General features: G+C 41.6%; 3 protein-coding genes across 3 annotated transcripts; 1 reads left to right on the top strand and 2 right to left on the bottom strand.

The window, feature by feature from the left end:
* The first annotated feature begins 2,992 nt into the window (after window positions 1–2,992).
* Window positions 2,993–4,061, top strand: mRpL27 (mitochondrial ribosomal protein L27). The gene is made up of 3 exons (XM_080271894.1): window positions 2,993–3,216; window positions 3,429–3,613; window positions 3,792–4,061. Exons 1-3 carry the CDS (start codon window positions 3,153–3,155, stop codon window positions 3,999–4,001), a joined length of 459 nt encoding a protein of 152 aa, XP_080128020.1. The 5' UTR covers window positions 2,993–3,152; the 3' UTR covers window positions 4,002–4,061.
* Window positions 4,062–8,828: 4,767 nt separating this feature from the next.
* LOC145399202 (lysophosphatidylserine lipase ABHD12-like) lies at window positions 8,829–18,650 on the bottom strand. Its single transcript, XM_080271893.1, has 11 exons — window positions 18,555–18,650; window positions 17,152–17,227; window positions 14,248–14,366; window positions 13,988–14,087; window positions 13,126–13,334; window positions 12,040–12,172; window positions 11,570–11,687; window positions 11,031–11,192; window positions 10,718–10,845; window positions 10,229–10,244; window positions 8,829–8,942 (listed from the first exon to the last, which is right to left on the bottom strand). Exons 2-11 carry the CDS (start codon window positions 17,214–17,216, stop codon window positions 8,883–8,885), a joined length of 1,110 nt encoding a protein of 369 aa, XP_080128019.1. The 5' UTR covers window positions 17,217–17,227; window positions 18,555–18,650; the 3' UTR covers window positions 8,829–8,882.
* A 907-nt stretch (window positions 18,651–19,557) lies between these two features.
* LOC145399333 (uncharacterized) lies at window positions 19,558–25,540 on the bottom strand. The gene is made up of 8 exons (XM_080271989.1): window positions 25,418–25,540; window positions 24,053–25,003; window positions 23,504–23,578; window positions 22,420–22,574; window positions 22,007–22,208; window positions 21,534–21,703; window positions 20,963–21,063; window positions 19,558–20,650 (listed from the first exon to the last, which is right to left on the bottom strand). The coding sequence occupies exons 1-8, from the start codon at window positions 25,538–25,540 to the stop codon at window positions 20,325–20,327; spliced, it is 2,103 nt and encodes a 700-aa protein (XP_080128115.1). The 3' UTR covers window positions 19,558–20,324.
* Window positions 25,541–25,775: the final 235 nt, after the last annotated feature.

The raw sequence follows: 25,775 nt of genomic DNA, 5'->3' as shown, positions 1-25,775 counted from the left end.
CTCGCTCCCTCCTCCTTTATCTCGCTCCACCCTCCTTCTTTCCCTCCGTCCTTCCATCTCTTCTCCCTCCCTCTCTCCTTTTTCTCTCGCTCCATCCTCTTTTCCCTCCCTTCTATCTCTTCTCCCTCCCTCCCTCCTCCTCTTTCTCTCTCTCGCTCCACACTCCTTTCCCTCCCTTCTATCTCTTCTCCCTCCCTCCCTCCTTCTCTTTCTCTCCCTTCTATCTCTTCTCCCTCCCTTCCTCCTCGTCTTTCTGTCTCGCTCCACACTCCTTTCTCTCCTTCCTTTTATCTCTTCTCCCTCCCTTCCTCCTCTGTCTCGCTTCCCCCTCCCTCCCTTCTCCTTTTTTCTTTCTCACTCTCTCTTCCTCCCTCTCCATCGCCTCCCAGACAAAGATATGAATACAAACAGACACCGCATAGATATAAATAGATAGATAGATAGATAGATAGATAGATAGATTGAAAATGGATATACAACTTTCCATATCAGTTACGCCTGCATGAGACACGTGATTATAATAATTGAGAGAGAGAGAGAGAGAGAGAGAGAGAGAGAGAGAGAGAGAGAGAGAGAGAGAATTTCCATCTTAAATAACGGTAACAGGTCTCAGTAACAATTCCATCCAATACCTACTGCAATAACCACAAATGAAGCTTAAATCAATCGAATATTCATCGCAATAACCACAAATCAAACGAATATTCACTGCAATAACCATATAACTTAAATCCGCTGTATCTTCACTGCAATAACCAAACGAATATCCACTGCAATAACCAGATAACTTAAATCCGTTGTATATTCACTGCAATAACCACAAATCAAACTAATATTCACTGCAATAACCACAGATAATACTTAAATTACTCGAATATTTACCGCAATAGTAATAAATATCTTAAATACATTGAATATTCTTTGCAATAACCACAAAATAACTTGAATCCATCAAATATTCATTGCAATAACTGAGCAGAACACAAAGTAATATATTTCAGTTAATCCACCACCAGGTTGAATCACAATCATCACCGTCATCATCATCATCACCTTCATCATTATCATCATTATTATCACCATCATGCACTCTTAAATTACCCCATATAAACAGGAGCGTAGGGGCCCAAGGCTAGTCTATTCAAACCTGATATTTAAGGCGATGACGACCAGCCTCGCTCGTCCCTGAGTAGCACTGAGAACAAGAAACAGCAACCTGGCGTCTTTTGGCTATATGGTTACCACCCAGCGTAGTAAATGGCTATTACTCGAAACAGCCTTAACTCAGTATAGCCAGAGAGAGAGAGAGAGAGAGAGAGAGAGAGAGAGACTTGAATATTAAGCTTACCTGAATATTTTAATGATGCTACGGACTTCTTCACACAAATGTTGAAGGGCGTTGAATCACTCCTTTATAATTATTTTGTTGATTTTGGAGTGATGACGCGAACTCGAAATTTCCTGTTTTTTTCGAATAAACGTAAAAATATTGAATAGGTCGATGAGAGCACTTTTTCAGTTCAATATACGCCTTCTGTGACTGCCTAGAAATGTCAATATGAGGAATACAAGAACGAGTGAAATTTAAATCTATTTTTGATTGATCCGTTGTAGTTTTGAAAAGCGAGTTTCAACCTTTTGCTAACAAAATTGAGAAGCAGTTCCTCGTCCCAAAGAATATCCAGTATAGACGGTTGGCCAGTGAAGGGACTTTGCTCGCTTAGTTTGGATATCTAACAGTTCAATCCTCGTCCCAAAGACTCTTCAGTATTTGCCAGTGAAGAAGGAGACAAAGAGCAGACCCATGCACCTACTTCGAGGGTTGAGGAAGCACTGAGCACCTTCACCGCGCCGGACCGCCAATAAAGGGAAAGTTTTCATGATCCTTTCTCCTCCTACAGACCCTCTCCCTCTCTCTCTCTTGATTACTATTCCTTTCACTGCTATTACATTTGGTCCTAAACCACTTATGTCCCATTAATTTACCTTCACAAACAATTTTCTTAATTTTCATCGACTTCAAATGTGCTTTCTCTGCCTTTCTCTGATGATCATGATAAAGGAGGAGGATGTGAACCAAGATTTTGTTTTGCTTGACAATACATTAGTTTCATCATAGTAATGGGACAGTGACGCCTTCACGCGGTGCCACTGATAGAACCAGATCGCTTCCTGGTTATAAAGACATCCCCGTTCCTTCCCTACCCTTCAAAAGAAAGATGAAGGGGGATACAGCCTGCAGTACACTGGCTTCAAATTCAGATTAGCCTTCTACAACCACAACAACATCCACTACTACAACTATAAAAGACTGTAATCAGATGGGAGATAACACTTTATTGCAAACATGACTGCTTTAGTACCCAAGTCCTATCTCAAAGGCTCATCGAATTTCGGGGTGCTGGAGAGGGGCACCTTTGCGCTGTGGCACTAAACAGAGCTGGTCGTCTCCGTTGCCTGATGATGTGAACACTCCTATCTCTTGAAAGATGGCTGGTGGACTGCAGGAGGGGGTCAAATACAGCCTCCAGTCTGCCGGGATCACATACTGATGAAAAACTACAACCACCGTAGAATTCCATCAATCCACAAGCTATTACAGTTAAGGGAGTTGCCCAGTTCTGTCAGGTGCAGACAATTAATTCACCCATGAATTGGCAGGTTATCCAAGAAATGGTGAAAGTGAAAACAAACCGATTATTGTACCCAGAGACTCGTTCCTACTTCAAAACTCATTCAATTCCCAGTTGACCCAGATTTTCGTCCTATTGTTGCTTAGATCACGTAACTCAGAGACAGAACAAGACAATATTACGACTGCATATCCTTTCCATAGTACCTCTTCGTGACCGGCACTAAATTTTTGCGTCAGGCTATTGTTACAACTCAATATGGCAATTTTAGGCCAAGTCTGGGTATATTAAAGTAGATATGGGAAAACAAACAGACCGTACGAAGAACGTTCCCGCGCATTTCCCCGGGTGGAGTTTAGCATGACGGGCAGACGACCTTGATATTTTCGTAAGCGTCGGCCAGTAATTTTGTCCTATATACCAAAATTCTGTTCACATTTCTCTGGACAGAAGGCTCTCAGGGGTACTCAGGAGAGCCTAGTGCCCCAAGAAATCGGTTATATTGGCTGGAGTGACAGAATGACATCAATTTTGGGACAGATGCTCGGCTGGGTCGGAGGTGCTGGGAGATCATTATTGCCGAGTAAGTGGATTTAATATTTGAAGTAGTTGTTATACTTCTTTTCTGCTCAGATTATAGCCAGGTATAGTTAGATTAGAGGTTGGATTTCACTAGTAGCGGAGGAAGTTTCAAGTGTAAAGGTAAGAAAATGCCAAAAATACCAAACCAAGAGGCATGACGCCTTTCACACACGATTAAGGCAGCAGGAATCCTGACACCACGTATGCTTTCAGGTAATGCACAGAGCTGGTTGACGTGTGCGAGAAATGCGAGTAAGAAAGCCGGGGGAAGCAGTCGTAACAGGAAGGGTCGTCCAAGAGGGAAGCACCGAGGTGTTCTGAGGAGAGATGGCCAGTACGTGACCCAGGGAACACTCCTCGTCAGGCAGCTGGGGCTAGATTATCTTCCCGGCCTTAATGTGAGTACAGTAGTCCCTCTGTGTTTTCTTAAAGAGGTAATTTCCCCCTAAAAGTAACTGAAGTAGGATACAGTACAGTATTAGTAGTACCGTAGTAGTAGCTACAGCCTGAGGTTCGTCGGAAATGTGAAACCCAGTACACTGCACCCAGTAAATAAATATTATGTGACATTTTCAGGTGGGCATAGGGAGGAATCACACCCTCTATGCCATGTATCACGGTCGTGTCATGATGACGACGGAGAAGGTCAACCCCAATTGGGACCACTACATTATGCAAAGATTCTCCAGCGACCTCAAGGATTTGAACATCCCCATCTACAAGACCTACTTCCATGTCCTCACTGAGCCACAGGAAACCAAATTTAAGCTTGTTGATCAGGTATAGACAGGCAATCCTTGATTTGTGTATATATGGATGCAGTGGCGTTTGTATTAAAGCAAAGCAAAAGTGAGCCAGAGTTTCTTTTAACCTTAATCTCTTCTCATTTTTTCTTCATCATCATCGAGAGAGAGAAAGAGAGAGAGAGAACTGCCAAGAAGAACTAGCAAAAGTCAAACCAATTAAACTGGCCACACACTCATCCCCTCACCATTCAAAACCCAAACCTTGTTTAAAAATGGCTACCAAGCTATTATATCAGACTATATTGTATCTGGTTTGCTGTAGGACCAGACTTTTTCTTTGCAGGGAGAGTGGCATGTTGAAAGGGAGGGGGAAGGTGACTAATGAGGAGGGTCACAGAGGTGGATATGGAGGGACGAAAGCTCAGAGACAGACTAAGGGAGATGTGGGGTGAGGTTGTGTGTGGAGACCTTTGGAATAAGTGCATGTGTATGAAGTGACAAGATTGACATATGGAGACCAGACTTATGTCTTCTATAGACCTGAAGTTAAACGAAGTGCTAAAGGCAAATAATTCCATCCCAACACTTGCTTGAAACTGCGACAGACCTGAACTGAAAGAAAATCACTTAGAATGTGTACACGAGGCCACAAACATGGAGAGGCATATCAACCCACATAAAAATTCAGCTTTACCAAATTTATTTACATATCTTTTAAGGCTTTGAGCTGCCCCATAAAAGAAATCAACATGAGTCAATTGTTTCACGGATATCAACAATCTAATTAAATAAAACCCAGGAATCACAAAGGACAATGGGTCATAATGATTCTGATTCTGTAACACCTCTTCCACAGTGATTTATTCAGCAAATTACACCTCAATATCCACTTGCATGGTACTGGTGCAAACTATGCTGATGTTAAGATGAAATAAATAACATAAAAGAGAGTGTTAAGATGCAATGGGGAAAATAAATCAGTAAGAAACAGGTGCTACAAACCTCCTATGTGTCTCACAATAAGACCCTAAAACCGATGAGAGAGAAATGACATGAACGGCTCCTGGTTCCCCGACGTACAAGGGACGATAAATTACACATGGTTATTAAATACTGCACTTTGTAAACACAGGAATTCTGGTTAAATACATATATACTGTTAAAACCTAGCCAACCTACCACAGCCACACAATGTACAGGTATTTTAACACAGTTCTGGTACTCAAAAAAAGAGCTAGTTTGTTCATTTTAGCAGCTGATATTGCCTTAACTTACACAGAAGTCATCATCATCATCAATCAGATCTTTGTATTCATCTAAGAGTAAAAGCTTTGGATGATGATGATATGAACTTTAACAGACATCATCACCATAATCATCACTATCATCATTATATTTGTTTCCCATCTAACAGAATAAAAGTGTGGATAATAATGATGATGATAGCACTGTAATTCAACGAGTTCATAAATATACCCACAGCCATTACAGTTTCATTAACGAAAGTCCCAATTATGAAAAACAGTAATTTCCAAAACACCTGAGACAAAAACAATAATGGAATTCTTCTCAACCCATAATAAAGACTATAATTCAGTGTTCATATTATCTCCTTCGATTGGACACTGGCAAGGAAATTACACTCAGTGGCGCTGTGTACCCTAGATGGGGCGATGTAGCTGCCACGTCCATCCGACAGCCAAATCTGCTCATGTTACTCTGCACCTTGTCATGGGAAGGATGCTGGTCCGACCCTGGTGAGGTGCTGTCTATCACAAGGGGACGCTGGATCCCTACAGATGTACTAGACTGTACGTGTAGGATGGCCCCACAGAACTGGTTGCTCACTTGTAGTTGACGGGTCTGCTCAGCCCAACAGACCAGAGTCCAACGAGAACAACAACTTAATAAATATGGAATGTACTGTATAAACCATTGTGTCATTCAGCACTGTAGCTTAGCAGTTAGAAGTTCCAACCACAGTAGCCTTATCTCTGGACCCTACACCTCACAAGATGTGACCTTGGGTCTGGATATTTTCTTATACCTTTCATTATGGCTGACAGTCCATCATCATCATCATCATCAACGTCGAACCTCTTTTCCCATCATCATCATCATCAATATGCAACCTCTTTTCCATCATCATCATAATCATTATCATCAACATCCAACCTCTTTTCCCAGCTAAAGGATGGGGTGAGGTAGGGTCCAGAGACGGGGAAAACTAGCACATAGCCCCTAATTAAAATACACAAATAATATACTTACATTAAATACCACTGAGTTTTAACAAGGACAAACATAGACAACAACATCCAACATACGTACTGAATACAATACAAACTATATATTTCTCTGAGAGAGTAATGCTGTATATGTATGTCAAATCAGAGAACAATAAATTATCTGTATATAACGTTCCACTAGAAACTCTCCTAGTGGTATCTTATGTGTTGTGGGGACAGCTCAGGCTGCTGGTGTGGGTGAGTGTGGCAGTGGGAATAAGAATGAATAAATGATGCAGGATAGACACTGATAACACTGACTGAGTTGGCCATGCAACACAAATCACTCAGCTATTTATTTTATTTTATCATTTTTTTTTCCACCCCTGGGCATAAGCTTAACTGTCCTTTACCTGAAGCCTAGCAGTCACCCTACAAACCATATACCTTCACATGTCACCACTTTGTCACTAACAACCACCATCAATACTGAATAAAATGCTTGGAGTGTATCATACAGGATTGACGCATGGTAAAATGAGACGTGTTATATACAAACCACCCTAAACATCCCTCCATAGATTATACTCCCCAAAATATAAATTTTATGAACAATATACCAAACCTATTACAGTAATTATACTCTGAATACTATACTGCTCCTACATTCCTCATGGGGCAACACAGTATTAGATGGAAAAAAAAAAAAAAAACACTATACTAAACATAATACAACCTATAACTCTGGAACATCCTTTAAGCTTAGTATTTGTTGTAAAAAGTCACATAAATAATTTGCACCAGTAAAATTTCTCTGCTGAATATTATGTAACTATATTTCTGCATGCATTGGCGGCTTCATCGTGTGCTATAACAACAAACCTTTGGGTATGGCTTATCTTTAGTCCTTTCACCTTAACTTGGCCCAGGATTATGTCCTTGTGTGGCTTATTTCACGTACTGTACTTCATCGCAAAATAAGACAATGCTACAGCTCTACATCCTTTTCACAGCACTTCTTTGTGACTAGCACCATATTCTAAGGTTACTCTGTACTAATCTATTGTTGCAACTCAGCATTCAAGATGGAGAGATGGCAATTTTAGGCCAAGTCAGAGTAAAAAGGGTACGGTATCATATAGAGATCAACAAAACAAATCCTCTACTCACTCTACATAAACATACATATATCTTCCACTACTAAATACTTAAACATATATATAAATTAACTTACACTTGATGCTACAGTATTGTACACTTATAAATGTTACAGTCATCTACACAATTATAAATAGGCAAACACTGCTAACTTCATAAATCTGAGTGAGGTCTTTAGTCTTTTCCTGTTGCCTGCAAATTACTTCATTCAACTTAGGAATGGCTTTTTGTACTCAAGGGGTTTATTAGTGTTATACCTTACCCCTTGAGTTCAAAAATTCTATCCTATGCTGAATTAAATTACCAGGAGAAAGGGAAAAGTGCTTTTAATGAGTACACTGTTCATGTGAGGGAGATGCTTTTTCAAATTTCCTCATCAATATCTGTTGTGACACCATATACAACAAGGTATAATAGTAAAATTAAGTATTCTATGTGTACCTAAATATATAACAGTAGTACTAATACTAACAATACTGATAACGGCAATAATAATTCTAACACTGTTGTTGTTTTTGTGGCCCCAGGTTCAACTGAAACATGAACATGGTGGACTACGGCTGACATTAACCTTCCGCAGTCCACCATCCCTTTTTGGGGGGATAGGAAAGGAGTTGAGGGACATTTGTATAGCCAGGGAGAATAGCCACTGTTGTATCAGTGCCACCACATGAAAGCATCCCTCTCCAGCACCACAGTGCATATAAAACTAGTGAACAATGAGAATATATTAGGGTCACATTTTAAGTGGCTCTGGAGATTTCCCAGCACTTCTTCCTTAGCGATTTATTCTGCACATTACACCTCAATTTCCTCTTGTATGTTACTGATGCTAAGTATGTCGGTATTAACCATCCATCCATCCATTTTAAAACAACATAAATTAATAGAATAGAGGGGAACATTAAGGAGTTGTTATTGTTGCTGCTTAACCCAGGTCTGTCTGGCCAAGCAGACTTATCAACCACAGGCAAGTAAATGCTTCTGTGGGGCCGTCCTACAGGTACAGTACAATACATACACCACATAAGGATATGGCACCCCTGGTAGTAGACAGCACGTCACCATGGTCGGACCAGGGTGCTTCCCATGGCGAGGGGCAGGGAATTATGAGGTGGTTTGACTCCTGGGTTAATGTCACACTTTGTCCACCCAGGAGAACGTGCCATCACATGTAGGCTCCTTGTCAGCATCAAGTTAAGGTGTAATATGAAAATAAACTAATCAGGAAAAAGTGGTGTGAAATGGAAAGGTTAGGTTGGAGACACACACAGGTTAGAGCCTGAATTCTTTATTTTCACTAACCTTTCAGGCCACACAGGCTTCATCTTCAGTAAGTCTGAAGATGGGTTCTATGTAACCTGAAACACTAGAAGAATTCATGTCTTACGCTGAAACATTAAAGAAAATAAAGAACTCAAGCCCTAACCTGTGTGTCTCTCCTATCCAACCTTTTCACTTGTCACAATGGATAATCTACAGTGGCATGAAATCCCCTATGGCACCTAGAATATAAGCCTCCTCATCACCAACCTCTATATGATACTAGAGTGAACCTTTATCCGATGGTGTGTCACCACATCACTCGATGAAGCCTGCAAAGAGTACACCCAATGGATTTTAACCTCACTCCACCCAATGATGTGTCTTGTTCATTTTATTCTTGCTGCATCCATGCAATTTTACCCAGCTGAGGAGAAACATCTGAACTGAAGGGATATGAGGCTATTATGGAGTAACGATGAATGTGCCACAATCAATAAATCAAGAAAATGGAAGTTAATCAATGCATTTTTCTACCCATGGTGCCTTCAGAGTTTCATAACAGAGTATCGTTTTAAAGGTAACAGAAGACACTCAATGGACAAACTCTGAAGGTGCCACGTGTCCAAAATTACTTGTTCTAGCCCCCATATTCTTGGTTTAAATTCTGGTGCATTGAAAACTGCTCCATGAAGCTTCTTGTAAAGTATGTGAAATGTCCTAAAAATCTGGAAGTAGCAAGAATAAGCTTTAAAAACAGAAAAGTCATTGGAGGGAAGAGCTTAAGATAAAAACAATACACTACTGGGAACACTATACATATAATAAAACATGTATACATATAACAAGTGTATATATAAAACATGTGTACTGTATATATATTTCAGAATCAACAACAGTGAAACACTCATAGTTAACACAGTATATATCTCATCAAGCAAATGCACAGGAATGTTAATAATAATCCTTTCACTACAACACTGTCTTTCATATGCTCTTTTCACCTTAACTTGGCCCAATTTTCATTCGTTTACAGCTTATTTCACGTACAGTATGTCAGTGGCAGAAAAAGACAATGTTACAGCTCTACATCCTTTCCACAGCACTTGTTCCTGACTAGCATCATATTCTAGCATTAATTTTCATGACAACTGGTCATTCAAGATGGAGAGACGACAATTATAGGCCAAGTTACAGTGAAAAGAGCATACTTCCTTCACTGTAATGATATATTTTACTGTTCATTTCTGCTATCTACACAGGCTTTTTATTCAGCTTAGGAGAGATGTTTTCAAATGGTGGTGTTTAAAATGGTTTTCATATTTAATTTTTTTTTTTTTAGTTAATCTGCCTTTCCTTCCTCTGTTTCATCTTCTTTAAAACACAAATAAATAAAATAAAAGTACATGTGTGTCTCCTAAGCTGAATTAAATCATGTGGTAACAGCCAGAATAATGTCAACACATCAATTTAAAGTTAATATGTCAATATGTTGAGTGTTACTGGTTACTGTGACCTGTACGTACCATTGCAAATACCTCCCCTTCATCACCATCTATGAAGCCGTTAATACTGTTCACTACTATGCATATTAGAAGCCAACATTACTTTTACTTACCTTCCTCACAAACTCCCTGGAAAAAGCACAGAAAAACTGATTAGATATGTGTATGGTATTGTGCAACATAGCTGAAAGGGAAGAATGAACATATAAAGAACAGTACTATATATGCTGGAAGGGATGGGTGCGAAATTTAATGGGTTACAAAGATTCTGAACTCCTGCCCACACCCACCCACACAGCAACTACTTGGTATGGTCACAGCCTGAATGAGTGAAGTTCAGTGTGGGATTAAAATATTTTAAGGCTGACAATGAACGTAATTAACTTCAGAGCAACAGTTAAAGGCACTAGGATAACATATTGCACTGCATAAATGGATACTTGGAATGAATTTAACAAAGGTTCACAGACAGATGTGGGATGAAGTGCATGGTGGATATTAATGTGATAGACAGAGACAGACAGACAGATAGACAAACAGACAGACAGACAGATAAATAAGCAGACATATACATATATAGACAGACAGATAGGCATTTTTACCTGACAATCGCTGGGAGTTGTGGTGCATGGTAGATGCTACTGTGACCTAGACCCAAAGAGGCATCGAATTCCACAAACTTGATGGGGCCGGCACCTGGAGACCTACCCTCACGACCAGCTTTCTCTAGCTGTGGAGGGGTGTCGGCAGGGCAGGACGTGGGGTGGTAGGGGTGTGTGGGCGGGGAAATGTATTAGGATACTTACAGCAGAGACTATTATAGCACTACACATTCATATGAGACTGTAAATCTCCATCTGTCCACAAATCTACATACAGTACCTCCATCTCCCTCCATCTACCTAACTACCTCACCTTCCTGGCCAGCTGAATGGGCACCACATGGTCATCCTGTGCATGCAGCATAAGAATCGGACAGTCGACATTCTTGATGTGTGTGTCGCTCCGGAACTCGGCATCAATGCTTTTCATGGGCTCTACAAACGCCCAGTCAAAGTATGGAATGTAGTAGAAGGCCTGTGGATGAAGTGAGGCTTACTGGTACAGGCTTGCTTTGTTATTACATAATTCTTCTCACTCTAACTTGGCCTAAAATTGCCATCCCTCCATCATAAAGCTGACTTGCAACAGTAGTGCACTAGAATATGAAGAACTTGTTTTACTCTTGTAGCTTTTTTTTTACTCTACTATTCTTACTCTAGCACCACTTTCATTGTTATATTTCTTTTACTTAAACTTGGCCTAAAATTATCATCTCCTTGGTTACCAGTCAAATCAAACCTCCAATCTGACTACATCCTGCCATCAAGTAAACTGAAAGTGTGGTGGATCTTTCCCATATTAAACCGTCTAGAGTGAACACATGTAATATATGTGAGGACAATACATCATACCTGTGAGAGTGGGTTAAGCCTGACCTCATCCTGTATGTTACTGAAGGGAGCCTCAAGAACAAGTGCATGAGGGCATTTGAGGTCACGACACAGGTCACTGGCAGCATGACATGACACTCTGTACAGGGAGAAAACAAGTATCATTCAAGCACAATTATCTCGAAATGAATGGATCTTGAATTTGGCTCTCTTTTGTTTCGTTTTTGTTTTTTCTTGGAAGGAACGGTTTGTGGGCTCCTGGCCTTTGGTTCCTTCTTCCTTGCATTTAAAAAAAGGAAAAAAAATCCATCCATCTACCTATGTATCTCACTTGTGGGGGGGGGGGAGATGAAGCCAGCAAAATTGAGTCCTGTGAATGATGAGCTTACTGTATCACTTAACCACTGGGTGTCAGTCCTGCCTCGCTTGGTCTTATCCAAAAATATATATAACAATTACTCACAACAAAGACACTCAATCCATCAGCTTACCCAGTGCCCAGCGAGTGTCCCCACATGATGACTGGGGATCGGCCTGCCCTTTCACGAAGGTACGTAAATATTGCCTTCGTGTCCGCCACCAGCCCTGCCTCACTTGGAATTACATGTGAGGAGTCGCCATATCCTGCAGGTAAGATGACAATGTAAACAGCATTTTAAAGAATGATATTGGGTCTGGGTAGTACTTGGATGGGTGACCGCCTGGGAACACCAGATGCTGTTGGCATCCCTACGTGTCAAGTGGGGTTGGTGGAGGATTAGTGCCCCTCCCCGTAAAACAATTAACTCTAAGCCCTTGGCCACCCCATCTGGGATACATGGCGTCTGGCAATGAATGAATGATGAAATATATCAGGGAGGGGGGAGCAAGCTGGGGGGATGGCAGTCAAATGGTAGGTGACAGTGACTTGGAGGCGTTTTGTCTGTGGCCACCCTTTGCGGGATTAGGACATCGGGCTATAGATAGATAGACAGATACTGTACCATTGCCAAGGAAATCCCAGACAGGTTCCACACAGCTACAGTACAGTGACATACTTCTGTGTAAATCAACATGATGATTTAATTAATATACAAAAACACAGGATTCCAAAATTTGTGTGACTGTGTAGTTTGACCTATAACCTCATAAATCCCTTTTAAAAGCCTAAATCCAAAAAAAACAAAAAACAGAAAAGGCTCATGGGGATATGTCTGAGAAACAATTGTACCTGTTTTTAATTGTACTAGTGAAGAAATAAAGGAATCACAACAAATTGAATAGTGTTTGGAAGAGAGAGAAAGAGAGAGAGAGAGAGAAAAGAAACAAATACTGTATGTGTGGAGACCAAAAAAGGTAATGTCTGTCTACTTATCTATCTACCTATAGCCACACATCTTGATCCTGTAAGGGGTGGCCATAAACAAAATGCTTCAAAGTCACTCTGTCCTCCTCCATCAGGCTGCCTCTCTCCAACTCACATCCCCTTTACTTCATGGAATAATAATCAAAATATAAAGGTAAAGATGAGGGGCCGTGAAGACTCCTGTACCGGCCACAACACAGACCAAAATCACCTCTCTCTCTCTTTCTCTCACCTCTATAATCAAAGGTAACCACGTGGTAGTCCTGTCGGCGAAGCATGGCATACATATCAACTCTATGTGGCTGGCCCCGTGACCCCTTGTTCCCATGAAGGTAGAGTACGATAGGTCGGAAATCCGCCAGGCTGGCCTCAAACCACGCATCCCTCTCCGCAGGCTTCTCCTCTGGGGCCGAATGCACTAGAGACTCAGGAAGGATATGCCTGTAATGGGGAAAAGATGTGTTTGTTATTGGGCATGAATGTGCTTGTTAAGGGGAAAGGATGTGCAAAGCCGAAGAGGTGAAGTATTGGGTGAATATTTATCTCCAAGCATACCAGAGTGAGTGATAGCAGGGTAGGAATATTAGCAAGCAAAGGACAGCAGAAAAGGTCAAACACTGGGCTACCTTAGGTCCTTGTGTAAAAGAGAGTGAATGACTGCAGGATGGGAATATTAGCCAGCAGAAGAAAGACAGAAAAGTGAAATATTAGACTAACTTTTGTCCTTGTGTGTATGAGAAAGAGTGACAGCATGGTGGGAAGATCAGCCAGTGACATCAACCTCACCCAACCCTCCATCTCATCCTTGCTTTTCCCCTCCCCTTCTTCCCTTCCACCTCACTCATATACACTCTCCTAGTTAATCTCACAAAGCTAGACATACCTTTTCATTGCAACCCTCCATCTCATCCTTGGTCTCCCCCTCTCCCTCTTCCCCTTCCACCTCACTCATATACACTCTCATTGTCACTCTCTCATTACCCATTTTCCCCACAAAGCCTGATCATCTCAAAGTACATTTCTCCTAATGCCTCAAAGTCAATGATATGGGATTGGATATTATGTGACAGCCAGGTGAGGGGCAGGGAACTAACCAAAGTCCGACTGTGATGCCATGGCCAGTGGTGAGGTGGAAGGTGCGCGTGCCAGGCAGTCCCAGGTCCTCCGGCCGACTTAACTCCACACCATCATCAACTGACATACAAAGTGAACCAGTTATTAGCACTACATAGTATACACCTTCACCATCATCATCATCATCAATCTGCCTTTTTTTTTTTTACACACACAAAAAAAAAAAAAAAAAAAAAAAAAAAAAAAATCAAGAGACGCATAAAAAAAGACATATTCAGACCTGTGTTGAGGAAGATGAAGAAGCGCTGTATGGAGGGTGAAGCTCGGAACACCAGCGGAGCCAACAGCCACAAACATACTGACACTGCCATGCAGGCAGTGGCCAACGCTCTCACGATTCTGTACATATCAGGACAGTTAAATGATCTGTGCACACACACACACACACACACACACACACACACACACACACACACACACACACTGGCAGAGAAAGTTAAAATACCGGTACACTTCAGTGAAAAATTAAGACATAAACAGTAATACAGTACGGTATATCTATTTCTCCTCTTTCTGTGACAGCACACAATATGTTACAGAACATTACAATGATACATTTTTAATGATATACCAGTACACTGATACAGGGAAAAATTACCAGACAGACAGACAGCAGCACAGCATACCTATTTCTCTTGTGACAGTAGGCATATTATACTGATATATCTTAATTATATACAATGATAGAGGGGGACGAGAGGAAGGAGTAGTTGCAAGGAGAGTGGAAAGGTTACAAGAGGATGAGAAAAAGGCAGAGTATAAGAGAGAAGTGGAGGAACGATTGGGCAAATATGAGTTGGAGCAGATGGGGGACGTGGAAGGTGTGTGTAGAATATTTACAGAAGAAATATGCGCGGCATGTGATGTGGTGTGTGGAAGGAAGAGAAGACGGAGGGGGGTGCAAGGAACAGCGTGGTGGACTGAAGAGGTGAAACGGGCTGTGGCACAGAAGAAGAAAGCATACAATGAATGGATGAGAAATAGGGGCGTAGAAGAAGTTGAGAGGCGGAAGAGAGAGTTATATGTAGAAAGAAAGAGAGAGGTGAAAAGATTAGTAAGAGAGAGTAAGAAGAGAGTGGATGAGGAATTTGGAAGGAATTTGAGTGTAAAGTGGAGGGACTGTAAGAAAACGTTCTGGAAAGAGGTGAAAAGAGTAAGACAGGGTGGAAGTGAAGTTAGCAGGGGAGTGAAAGATAAAAATGGTAGGTTACTAGTGGAAAAGGGAGAAAAAGTGAGCAGATGGAGAGAACACTTTAAGGAATTGTTGAACGTGGAGGATGGAAGTAATGCGAGTATAAGTGGCTGGGGAATGGCTGGAAGAAGGAGGGAGGTGAGAAGACAGGAAGAAATCAGTAGGATAGAAGTTGTGGAAGCAATGAAGAAAGTTAAATCTGGGAAAACCCCAGGAATTGATGGAGAGCGTGGTGAAATGCTGAAGCATGGGGGAGAGATAGTAGTAGAATGGATGAGGAAGATGTGCAGATTGGCCTGGGAGGAAGGTAGAGTCCCGGAGGATTGGAAGTCAGGTATAATTATTCCCTTGTACAAAGGAAAAGGGGAAAAAGAAGTGTGTGGTAATCATAGGGGCATTTGTCTTCTTAGTATAATAGGAAAAGTGTATGGTAGGATACTTATTGACAGAGTTAGAGAAAGAACAGAGAAATTAGTTGGAGAAGAACAGGGAGGCTTTAGGAAGGGAAGAGGTTGTGTAGATCAGATATTCATTCTCAGATCTTTAGTGGAAAAGTTTCTAGAGAAGGGAAAGAAGTTGTATGCGGCTTTCATGGATTTGGAGAAAGCATATGACAGGGTGGATAGACTAGGATTGTGGAAAGTGTTAAGAATATATGGAATAGATGGGAAGTTGTTGAATGCTGTGAAGAGTATGTACGATGGTGCGAAGGCTGCAGTGCGTGTGGATGGTGAACTAAGTGAATTTTTCTCTTTGAAAGTTGGTTTGAAACAGGGATGTGTCATGTCTCCATGGTTGTTCAATCTGTACATGGATGGGGTAATAAAAGAGGTACAAGGTAGGGTAGTGGATGTTGGAGTGGCCCTGGTGAGAGAGGATAGTGTTTGGAAACTCCCTGTACTGTTGTTTGCAGATGATACCGTGTTGTTGAGTGAAGACGAAGGGGAGCTGCAAGGCTTGGTGGATGAGTTTGAGAGAGTGTATAAGAAACGGAATCTAAAGGTGAATGTAGGGAAGAGTAAAGTGATGGTCTTTGAGAGAGGTGAAGTCAGTGAATGTACAGCGAGGTTGGATGGTGAGGAATTGGAAAATGTGAGTACGTTTAAGTACTTGGGTAGTGTGATGAGTAAGGATGGAGGTTTGGAGGGTGAAGTGCTTGAAAGGGTACAGCAGGGAAGAAAGGTTGCTGGTTCTTTGAAAGCAGTGATAAGAAACAGGGTAGTGAGCATGGAAGTGAAAAAGTTACTACATGACAGTATTGTGATACCAACTCTAACGTACGGAAGTGAAGCTTGGACGTTGTTGGAAGGACACAAGTCAAGAGTGAGAGCCGTGGAAATGAGTTATTTAAGAGGAGCCTGTGGAGTCACATGGAGAGACAGGCTGACGAATGAGGATATAAAGGAGCGTTGTGGTGTGGATGTGGATGTGATAGGAAGCGTTATGAGGAACACACTGAGGTGGTTTGGCCATGTGGAGAGGATGGAGGGTCAAAGACTGACGAAGAGAGTGTATGTGAGTGAGGTGGAGGGGGAAAGAGGGAGGGGGAGGCCGAGGATGAGATGGAGAGATGGGGTGGAGAGGTATATGAGAGAGGGGGGTGTGAGCTGGGAGCAGGGGAGTGAAATGGCGGGGGACAGGGCGACTTGGAGGCGATTTGTTTGTGGCCACCCCAAACGGGATTGAGGCGTCTGGCAATAGATAGATAGATAGATAGAGGGGGAGGCCAAGGATGAGGTGGAGGGATGGAGTGGAGAGGTATATGAAAGAGAAGGGTGTGAGCTGGGAGCAGGGCAGTGAAATGGCGGGGGACAGGGCAACATGGAGGCGATTTGTTTGTGGCCACCCCTTATGGGATTAAGGCGTCTGGCAATAGACAGATAGATTGATAGATATAGTAAAAACAATTTAATAGATACTAGCAAAGCATACCTATTTCTCCTCCTTCTGTGAGATGGGCACACCACCTGGTCACGCATCACGGGCAGGAAATCCATGCTGACAAACCCTGACAAAAATACACAGAGTCCTCATTTTATCCCTATCTATCTATCTATCTATCTACAGCCTTATTTTATGCTTTCATTTTTATGTTCTTTTTGTCATTAACCCCTTCAATTCGGTGACTTTTTTTTGTCATAATATTGCTATTCTGTTTTTACCCTAACTTAGTCCAGACTTTCATCCTTTTGCAGCTCACTTCACATAGCTCAGTGGGAGAGATTATTCTATGGGTCTACACCCTTTACACAGCACTTCTTCATGACTACCATTTTCACTTTAACCTGGCCTAAAACTGCCATCCCTCCATCCTGAATACTGAGTTGTAACATGAAACGCTAGAATATGCAGCTAGTCACAAAGAAGTGTTACGGAAAGGATACACACCCAAAGTATTTATTACACCACTGATGTATGTGAAATTAAATGTAAACAGACAAAAATCTGCATCAAGATATGGTGAAATGACCACTGTATTGCATCATATTCTAGTGCTAATCTATTGATAGTATCACAGTCTAGTGTTTATCTTTTCTTAGCATCACAGTCTAGTGTTTATCTATATTCTAGTGTTAATCTATTGTTGGCATCATATTCTAGTGTTAATCTATTGTTATCATCATATTCTAGTGTTAATCTATTGTTGGCATCATATTCTATTGTTAATCTATTGTTAGCATCATATTCTATTGTTAGCATCATATTCTAGTGTTAATCTATTGTTACAACTCAGTATTTGAAGAAAGACGGTTGTTTTAGGCTAAGTTACAGTAGGAACAGTAAACCACCAGACAATATTTATTCAGTGTCAGAGAGGCTTTGGAAACTGGAGGTGTTGGATAAAGCCTTAATTAACTCCTTCACTACTATAAGTCTGTACTAAACTGAGTGCAACTGTCTGGCAGTAGCAGGGATAACTCAGAAAAAGGCATCATCAGACTGGAGGGGATAATCACACACACACACACACACACACACACACACACACACACACAAAGGGACGTCATTCTTCCTCTCAAAGAAATCCCTACGTTTGAGGCTGGCCATGGTACAGCTGCTGGTTTCCATGAACTGGATGCTAAATCAAGTGCTAAAACCAGCCATTTACTTAGAATACTCAGTAAAATTAACGAACTATAACATTAGCTTATTCTGCCATTAAATAACAGGCAATCGACTAAAATGGGACGTAGTTCTGTCATATACGATCACACTACTTTCAACCCGTTACCTTTCACCTGAACAATGAACCCACCTATCTGGCGCATATACTGAAACCAAACAGCAATAACACTACCCAGTAATATATCTAAACTTCACATATACACACTTACCTCAAATCTACCACGTTTTTGTCAATTTTGAAGCCTACATGCTTCTCTGGAGTTAATTTGCAGCACAGAACACTGAAATCCGTCAACCCATCACTGTAAGCAGTTGATGTCCTACTAAACACCGCCCGTCCCTCGCTATTATTTCTATTGTAGCATATTTCTTTTAGCGATTTATTTTGCCTATTACAATTTATCATTCTTGTGTATGTTATTCGTGTACTTTCAGCATCAATATAGGCTCCACTGACAACATACTATGCCATAGGACTACTAAGTTGCATCATCCAGAATAAATCGCTATGGAAGAGATGTCACGAAGCCTCCTATGCGTTTCATTGAACCTTGGGCCACAACTACTACTACTACCACTGCACAACAACAACAACAATAGCAGTTACCACTACCACTACTACCACACAACAACTGCTACTACTGCACAACTATAACTACTATTACTTCTGCTGAGATGATTTGCCCATGTGGAGAGATGAGAATGAGAGACTGACTGGGAGTGAACAGAAGTGAGATAGGGAGGAGGGAGGAGACAGGATGAGATGGAGGGTTGAGGTGTAGTATATGAGAGAGTGGTGAGAAATGGGAAGAGGGCAGCCTGAGGTTGGACAGGGTGACATGGGGATATTTCATATTTAAGGCATTTATAAGTAGACTGACAAGAGAGATAGATAGATAGATACAGGCAGACAGATACATAGATAGACTGATAGGCAGATAGACACGCGGGTAAATAGACAAACAGATAGACATTTTGTGAAGAGGTTATGGAATGAAACCATGTAACAAAATATAAATCACTTTATTATAAACTCTCACAAATCACACAGACCTTGTTGTACATAATTCACATACTCTCCTTCCACCTCCATCCGATCAATTTCCAACAAGCTTACATTGTTTTTGTTACTGTGGCCCCTAGGGTAATCTGAAATATGGCCAATGCACTTATGATCATTTCCCTACCATTTATAAAGGCTCCAACATGCTTGCATTCAATGGGCTACGTCACCTAATGGCAGTTCTCCATGCTCCTCAATCTCTGGCAGCCTCCCTATTCAGTCCCTTATCCCAGGTAGTTAGAAGTCTACCTCTCGCAATCCTACCCCTGTCATTCACATTTCACCTTCTGCATACAACTGTCATCCTCCATCCTCTCCACATATTCAAACCAACTTAATCTACTCAGGCTCTGGTTTGCACAAGGGACAAGGAGGCTGCTGAATCATTCTCTGTCTCCACTTCTAACTTAATAAATCAATTTTAGCTCCAAGATGAAAAGTAAGGAGTGAGAAAACTGGATAACTCTTGCATTAAAGAATTGGACAGCGACATTTAATCTGGCATGCTGTTGATAGTTCTCACAATTTTGTACTTTCCCTGCTCCTACATCCTACCTCAATCCATCTTTAGGCTGGAAAAGAGATGGTGATGATGATGGTAATGACAATGATGCTATTAATGATGATGACTGATGATGATGATGATGGTGATGGTAATGACAAAGATGCTATTAATGATGATGATTGATGATGATGATGGCAATGACAATGATGCTATTAATGATGATGATTGATGATGCTGATGATGATGGTAACGACAAAGATGCTATTAATAATAATGCTGCTGCTGCTGCTGCTGATGAAGATGCTGTTATTAATGATGATGATGATGACAAAGATGCTACTAATTATGACACTGATGATGATGATGATGACAAAGATGATGTTAATAATGATGATGATGATGATGCTGTTCTCACTTCTCCTCAGTCAAACAATCCTCAACCAAAATAACAAACTGACAATCTCCGCTCAGATCATCCAAAGCCTCAAGGACAATCTCACTCGCTGGGGGGAGAGCAGCCTGATGATGGTTGAAGGAAGGGGGAAAGAGGGAGGGGGAGGCAGATGAGGAGGAGGTGAGGGGTTCTGGGATGAGAGGAACCTGCTCAATCTCCCTAATCTCACTAATCTCGCTCATTTCCTTTGCCTCTGAGCCACGAGGAACTGGATCCTGTATCCTACCCGATTTCCCAGTCCCTGTCTCTCTTGTCATAGTCTGTCTTCTGCTGCTTCGACTGCCTGTGAAGAAGAAAAAATGAGATTAAAATTTGTCTTTATTTATGTCTCAACATCATCATCATCATCAATCAGCATCATCATCATTATTCACAACTCTTTCCCCACCTAAAGATGGGATGAGGTAGGGTTTGGAGAGCAAGGAAAAACCTAACAGAAAGAGAGACTATCATCATTTTCATCATCATCATTCAATACTATTTCCCACCTAAGGATGGGGTAAGGTAGGGTCCAGATGGCATAGACATGAAGAAATATTTAAGCCAGGTTCAAATAACCAGAGCATGTACAGTACAGTATATGATTCCACTGCACCTGTTCTGGCCGTGAGTGGTGCAGTTGGTAAGCCAGTCTTCTCTGTTGATTTTTCCGCCTCAGACTCAGCAGACAGGGATCGACTGCTTTTTCTGCCACTTCTGAAAATAATAATAATACTGTAATAATAATAATAATAATAGTAATGACAATCATCATCATCATCATCACCGTGAAAAAAGTAGAGTAATCTTTTCAAAGCTAGTCATTTCAGAGATGATTATGGTTATGATATTCTATGAACTGAATACTTTAGGATGGTCTGGCCATGGACAGAGGATGGAGACTGAGATACTGACTAGCAGATTATGTGTGAGTGAGGTGGAGGGTGGAGGAGAAGGAGACCAAGGATAAGATGGAGGGATGTGGTTAAGAGATATAGGAGAGAGGATGTTGAGTTGCAGAAAAGGCAGCCACATAGCAGAAGACACGGTGACATGGAGACAATTCATTAGTGGCCACAACTTATGGGATTACGGCATCTTGTGATACAGACAGACAGATAGATAAACAAATCAACAGATAGGTGGATAGATAGAAAAAGATAGCAAAACAAGATGAAACTACTAACCTAAGTGTGGGGTTGACAGAGGAGGATGAGGTGGCTGCCTGTCCACTATTCTTCCGAGCAGACGATGAACACAGCTGGGCATGTTTGTCCAGGGCTTTACGAGAGGCCAGTGGCAGTTTGCAGTCACCACATCTGTGCACCTCTTCATTTGTCCTTTCTCCACTGTGGAACTGAAAATATAATGAATGCCACATTTAAGAAGTGAGTGGAATGGTTAGGGAAATGGATGCAACTGAAGTGGGGTTAGAGATCAAAGATGAGGCTGACAAGTGGTGGTACATATGGAGGTGGTGTGAGTTGGAGGGAGGGCAGCCTGATCCCAGAGACAGATGATGATAATGCTGATGAGAAGGAGGTGGCAGAGGAGAAAAAATAAAAATAAAATCAAAACAAAGAATACTGACGATGATATAGATGATAATGATAAGACTGAAGACGATGATGTGAACAAAGACAAAAACCTAACTCCACACCTTGCGCATATGGTAGGTATAGCTTGCATGATATTTCCACTTCTTGTTGCAGGGCTGACAGCGGAAGGGGTGGGAGATGGCCTGCCGAGCGGATGGAGTGGTGGAATTGGGGTGGTGAGTGCGGCGGTGGAGGAGGAGGTTTGACATACAGCTGAACACCCGTTTGGTGGGGCACTCGGCGCATGGGTATCCTCGGTGTGCTCTGTGAGTTGAAGGATGGCATGACCTGTGTCCTTGTATATTCAGTTTGTCTTCACCTAGCAGAGATGGCCCTAAAATTTTACATACAGTTGAAAATTCATTTGTTATGAGACTCAGTGTATGGGTTTCCTCAGTAGACTCTGTGATGATGATGAAATCCCATCTTGACAAAATAAATTATAGAAGTAAGATCTTTGGTGTACAGTATTCACCTTAGATGTTCTGCGAGTATGGCGGTGTGAGGGAAGGTACGGCCACACTGAGGGCATTGGTGACTGCCATAGGTCACACCATGCGCCATGGCCTGGTGACGCTCCAGGGACTCCTTACGACTGAACCCACGGCCACACTGATCACACAGACTGTTCTGCACAAACACAAACACAACATGTAAAGGTAAAGATGGGAGCACACACCATGAGACCTTTGTAGTTGCAGTGTTCATATCCATTACTTAGGCCTCTGAGCCTCTCCCCAGTGTTACCCCACTTATTTTACCTACCAATCCACAAAGGCTGGATGCACACCCGAGTCTACTGATGCCAGCTGCCTGCACCAGGATTCAAGCTCTGTTGCTGGCAAGCCAGCTGTTTCACAGGCAGCTAGGCTAACTACTCTGTCACCACAGCATCAACACAGCATAATTATACAGTACACCTTCATTTTAAGCTAACCTACTTAATGTTTACTCTTTTTACTCTAACTTGAATTAAAACTGCCCTCTCTTCATCCTGAATGCTGAACTAACAAGAGATTAACAATAAAATGCAGTGATTGTACCAAAGAAGTGCTACAGAAAGGACCTGCAACAAAGACAGACTGTGAGTTGTATTCAAAAAGGCTCTGTATATTTCTTAACAGCTCTTCCTTTGTGATTAATTCTGCACATTACACCTCAGTATCCTCTTGTATGTTACTGATGCAAAGTATGTCGATATTAAAATGATACATACAAGAGGATGTTAAATGTACCATGCAAAATAAATATATATATGAAACAGATGGTAAGAAGCACTATGACACCTATAACATCTTTTTGTTTCATCTATAATGGGTCTGACAAGCTTGCATGTGTCAGCCTTTGCCACCTGTTCAATCCTAGCAGCCTCCCTATTCAGTCCCTTATCCCTCAGGTCACACTGCATGACTTCATCTCAGGTCTTTTTCGGTTTGCCTCTCACACCCTTTCCCTTAACATTCACCCTCACACACTCTGCACTCAGCTGTCACTGAGGTCTTGTATATGGAAAACTTTTACCTATCAAAAAAGAAAAACTGTATCATGAGCACTCTAACCTTTTTAATTAATGCTGATCCCTTGTGATAGGAGTTAAGATGGCGGGGCAGGTAGGCAGCACTGGGCAGCTTCACCTGTGGAGTATGGATGGCTGTTGTTGTTGTCAGTTAACCCCAGTCTGTCTGACTGAATGGATCCATTAAATACAAGTAAGCAACTGGTTCTGTGTGGCCATCCTACAGGTATAGTACAGTACGGACACTAAACAGGGATCCGGTGCCCCCTGGTGGAACGCAGCACCTCACCAGGGTTGGTCCAGGGTCCTTCCCATGGTGAGGTGTGCGAACTATGAAGAATTTCATCAATGTGTTTAACCAATAAGCCTAAGTTTATCTCTCTGTCTGTCTGTCTGTCTGTCTCTATCTATGGCCATAAACTGTACCTCACTGCCCTAACCATCTGCATATATAATTTGATAGTTTTTTAAACAGATGTGGTTCACATTCTTCATCCCAATGGGAAGAAAGGTCTAGATGATGATGATGATGACAGTAATGAGGATGATAATGATGATTCACACTACCAGACAGTTACATGATAGTTCTCACCTGACAGATGCTACAGGTGACAGGGATGTTCTTATAGCAGGTGTCGATGTGTTTGATGTAGTCCCTCCTGATTGGGAAGTTAACCTGGCATCCCTTACACGTATACACCACCTTCCCCATCCTCCGTTGTTTCTTATTTTGTTGACAGGAGTGCTTCAAAAACTCCCTCTTGGTGCTGAACTCCCTCTTGCAGGTGACGCAGGTAATCGCACGCCTCTTCCTTGCAACATTCAAGCTCAGACACTGTTGCAAAATGGCCAAGGTTGGGCTACTCTCACTGTCATCACCATCTTTACCATCCTCCTCATAGTAATTAAAGTCATCCCATTTTTTGGCAATCTTTTTTCTCCTCCTGGGTGAGATGCTGATTGCTGAAGGTGTTTTGTTCACCTCAGCATCATGGTTTAGTTCAGTGTTCAACACACTACTTGCCTCAGCTTCTTGGGATGCCTCACTCTTAACAGCATCCAGAAGACTGTCATACTTCTTCTGATTCTCCACTCCAGACACTACTACCTTCTTGCCACTATCCAGAGATGAGTGCAAATACTTCTTAGTTACTATTTCATTGCTAGTTCTCTCCTGATTAACCCTCCCAAGCTCTACTACTCTGTTACTACTATCTAGAGATGACTCCTTATAGTTTAGAGTTACTATTTCATTGCCAGATCTCTCCTGATTATCCACCCCAAGCACTACAACCTTGTTACTAGTATCAAGAGACGAGTCCAGATAGCTCTTACTAACTATATCATCGCTGGTTCTTCCCACATCGCTCTCACATAAAGTGTCGATATACGAAGGGGCATACTTGCTTCCAATATCAAAGAAGTCTGTGCATGTGCCCTGTTTTGATTTTTCTCTCCTGTCAATACCTGATACAGAGCCAAGTCTACCAGGATTCATGGTATTATTATTTTCAGAGTAATGTGGAGCTAAGGATACTGTTTTCTGGAGTAGAGAGCTTTTTGAGGAAGAAATATTACTGTTACTACCCATATCTCTAGTTCCAACAATACCTGCCATACTAGAAAAGCTTAGAACAGTATTTTCTGAGTAATGCTTCACTGATGATAAAGGTATTGGAGGCTGACAGACTGCAGGAGTAGATACATTAATGTTTTTATCTACAGTTCCAATATTACTTCCCATATTTACTGAGCCAATGTAAAGAGGGCTTTTAGAAGTGCTATTACTGCCCATATCTACAGTTCCAATATTACTTTTCATACTAGCAACACTCATATGGAGAGAGCTTTCAGAAGATGATATATTATTGCCCATACATACAGTTCCAATACTACTTCCAGTTAAGTTCATGTGGAGAAAGTTTTTAGAAGGAGACATATTACTGCTCCCACTTACAGTTCCAATATTACTTGCATTCATGTGGGGAATAATGGACACACTTGAGTGATCTGAAGTGTCAAACAGTTCATGGCACATAATGGACTGATTCATGGCATGATCTGTGCTCGACAGATTCATATCGAGAGATGAAGTTTTACAAATCTTGATATAATTTAAACTGTGATCAAAGCTATGTACTGACGGGTTGAAATCTGCAGAAATAGTTTTGCTAATCCCAATGTCGTTTAAACTATGACTAATGCTTCGCGGGTTTAAATCAATGGAGGAAGGTTTAATAATCCTGTTGTCACTTAAACTCTGATTTGTGCTACATGTTGGCAGGTTCAAATCAAGAGACATGGGTTTACCAATC

Source organism: Coenobita brevimanus, chromosome 48 (assembly GCF_032717465.1).
Source record: "Coenobita brevimanus isolate Jiangsu-jjx chromosome 48, ASM3271746v2, whole genome shotgun sequence".
NCBI lineage: Eukaryota > Metazoa > Arthropoda > Malacostraca > Decapoda > Coenobitidae > Coenobita > Coenobita brevimanus.
The sequence above is the reverse complement of the archived record's forward strand: the minus strand, read 5'-3'. Positions and strand labels throughout refer to the sequence as shown.

What these genes read in the sequence shown, in the direction of transcription:
- mRpL27 (XM_080271894.1), top strand. Translation starts at nt 3,153, where the DNA reads ATGACATCAATTTTGGGACAGATGCTCGGCTGGGTCGGAGGTGCTGGG. An exon ending in TGGGAGATCATTATTGCCGA is followed by an intron (nt 3,217 to 3,428) that starts GTAAGTGGATTT and finishes GTATGCTTTCAG; the next exon opens with GTAATGCACAGAGCTGGTTG. An exon ending in ATTATCTTCCCGGCCTTAAT is followed by an intron (nt 3,614 to 3,791) that starts GTGAGTACAGTA and finishes TGACATTTTCAG; the next exon opens with GTGGGCATAGGGAGGAATCA.
- LOC145399202 (XM_080271893.1), bottom strand. Translation starts at nt 17,216, where the DNA reads ATGGATTTCCTGCCCGTGATGCGTGACCAGGTGGTGTGCCCATCTCAC. An exon ending in CACAGAAGGAGGAGAAATAG is followed by an intron (nt 14,367 to 17,151) that starts GTATGCTTTGCT and finishes TGATATGTACAG; the next exon opens with AATCGTGAGAGCGTTGGCCA. An exon ending in CTTCATCTTCCTCAACACAG is followed by an intron (nt 14,088 to 14,247) that starts GTCTGAATATGT and finishes TTTGTATGTCAG; the next exon opens with TTGATGATGGTGTGGAGTTA.
- LOC145399333 (XM_080271989.1), bottom strand. Translation starts at nt 25,540, where the DNA reads ATGAATCTGTCGAGCACAGATCATGCCATGAATCAGTCCATTATGTGC. An exon ending in ATACTCGCAGAACATCTAAG is followed by an intron (nt 22,209 to 22,419) that starts GTGAATACTGTA and finishes TTCAACTCACAG; the next exon opens with AGCACACCGAGGATACCCAT. An exon ending in ATACCTACCATATGCGCAAG is followed by an intron (nt 21,704 to 22,006) that starts GTGTGGAGTTAG and finishes TTATATTTTCAG; the next exon opens with TTCCACAGTGGAGAAAGGAC.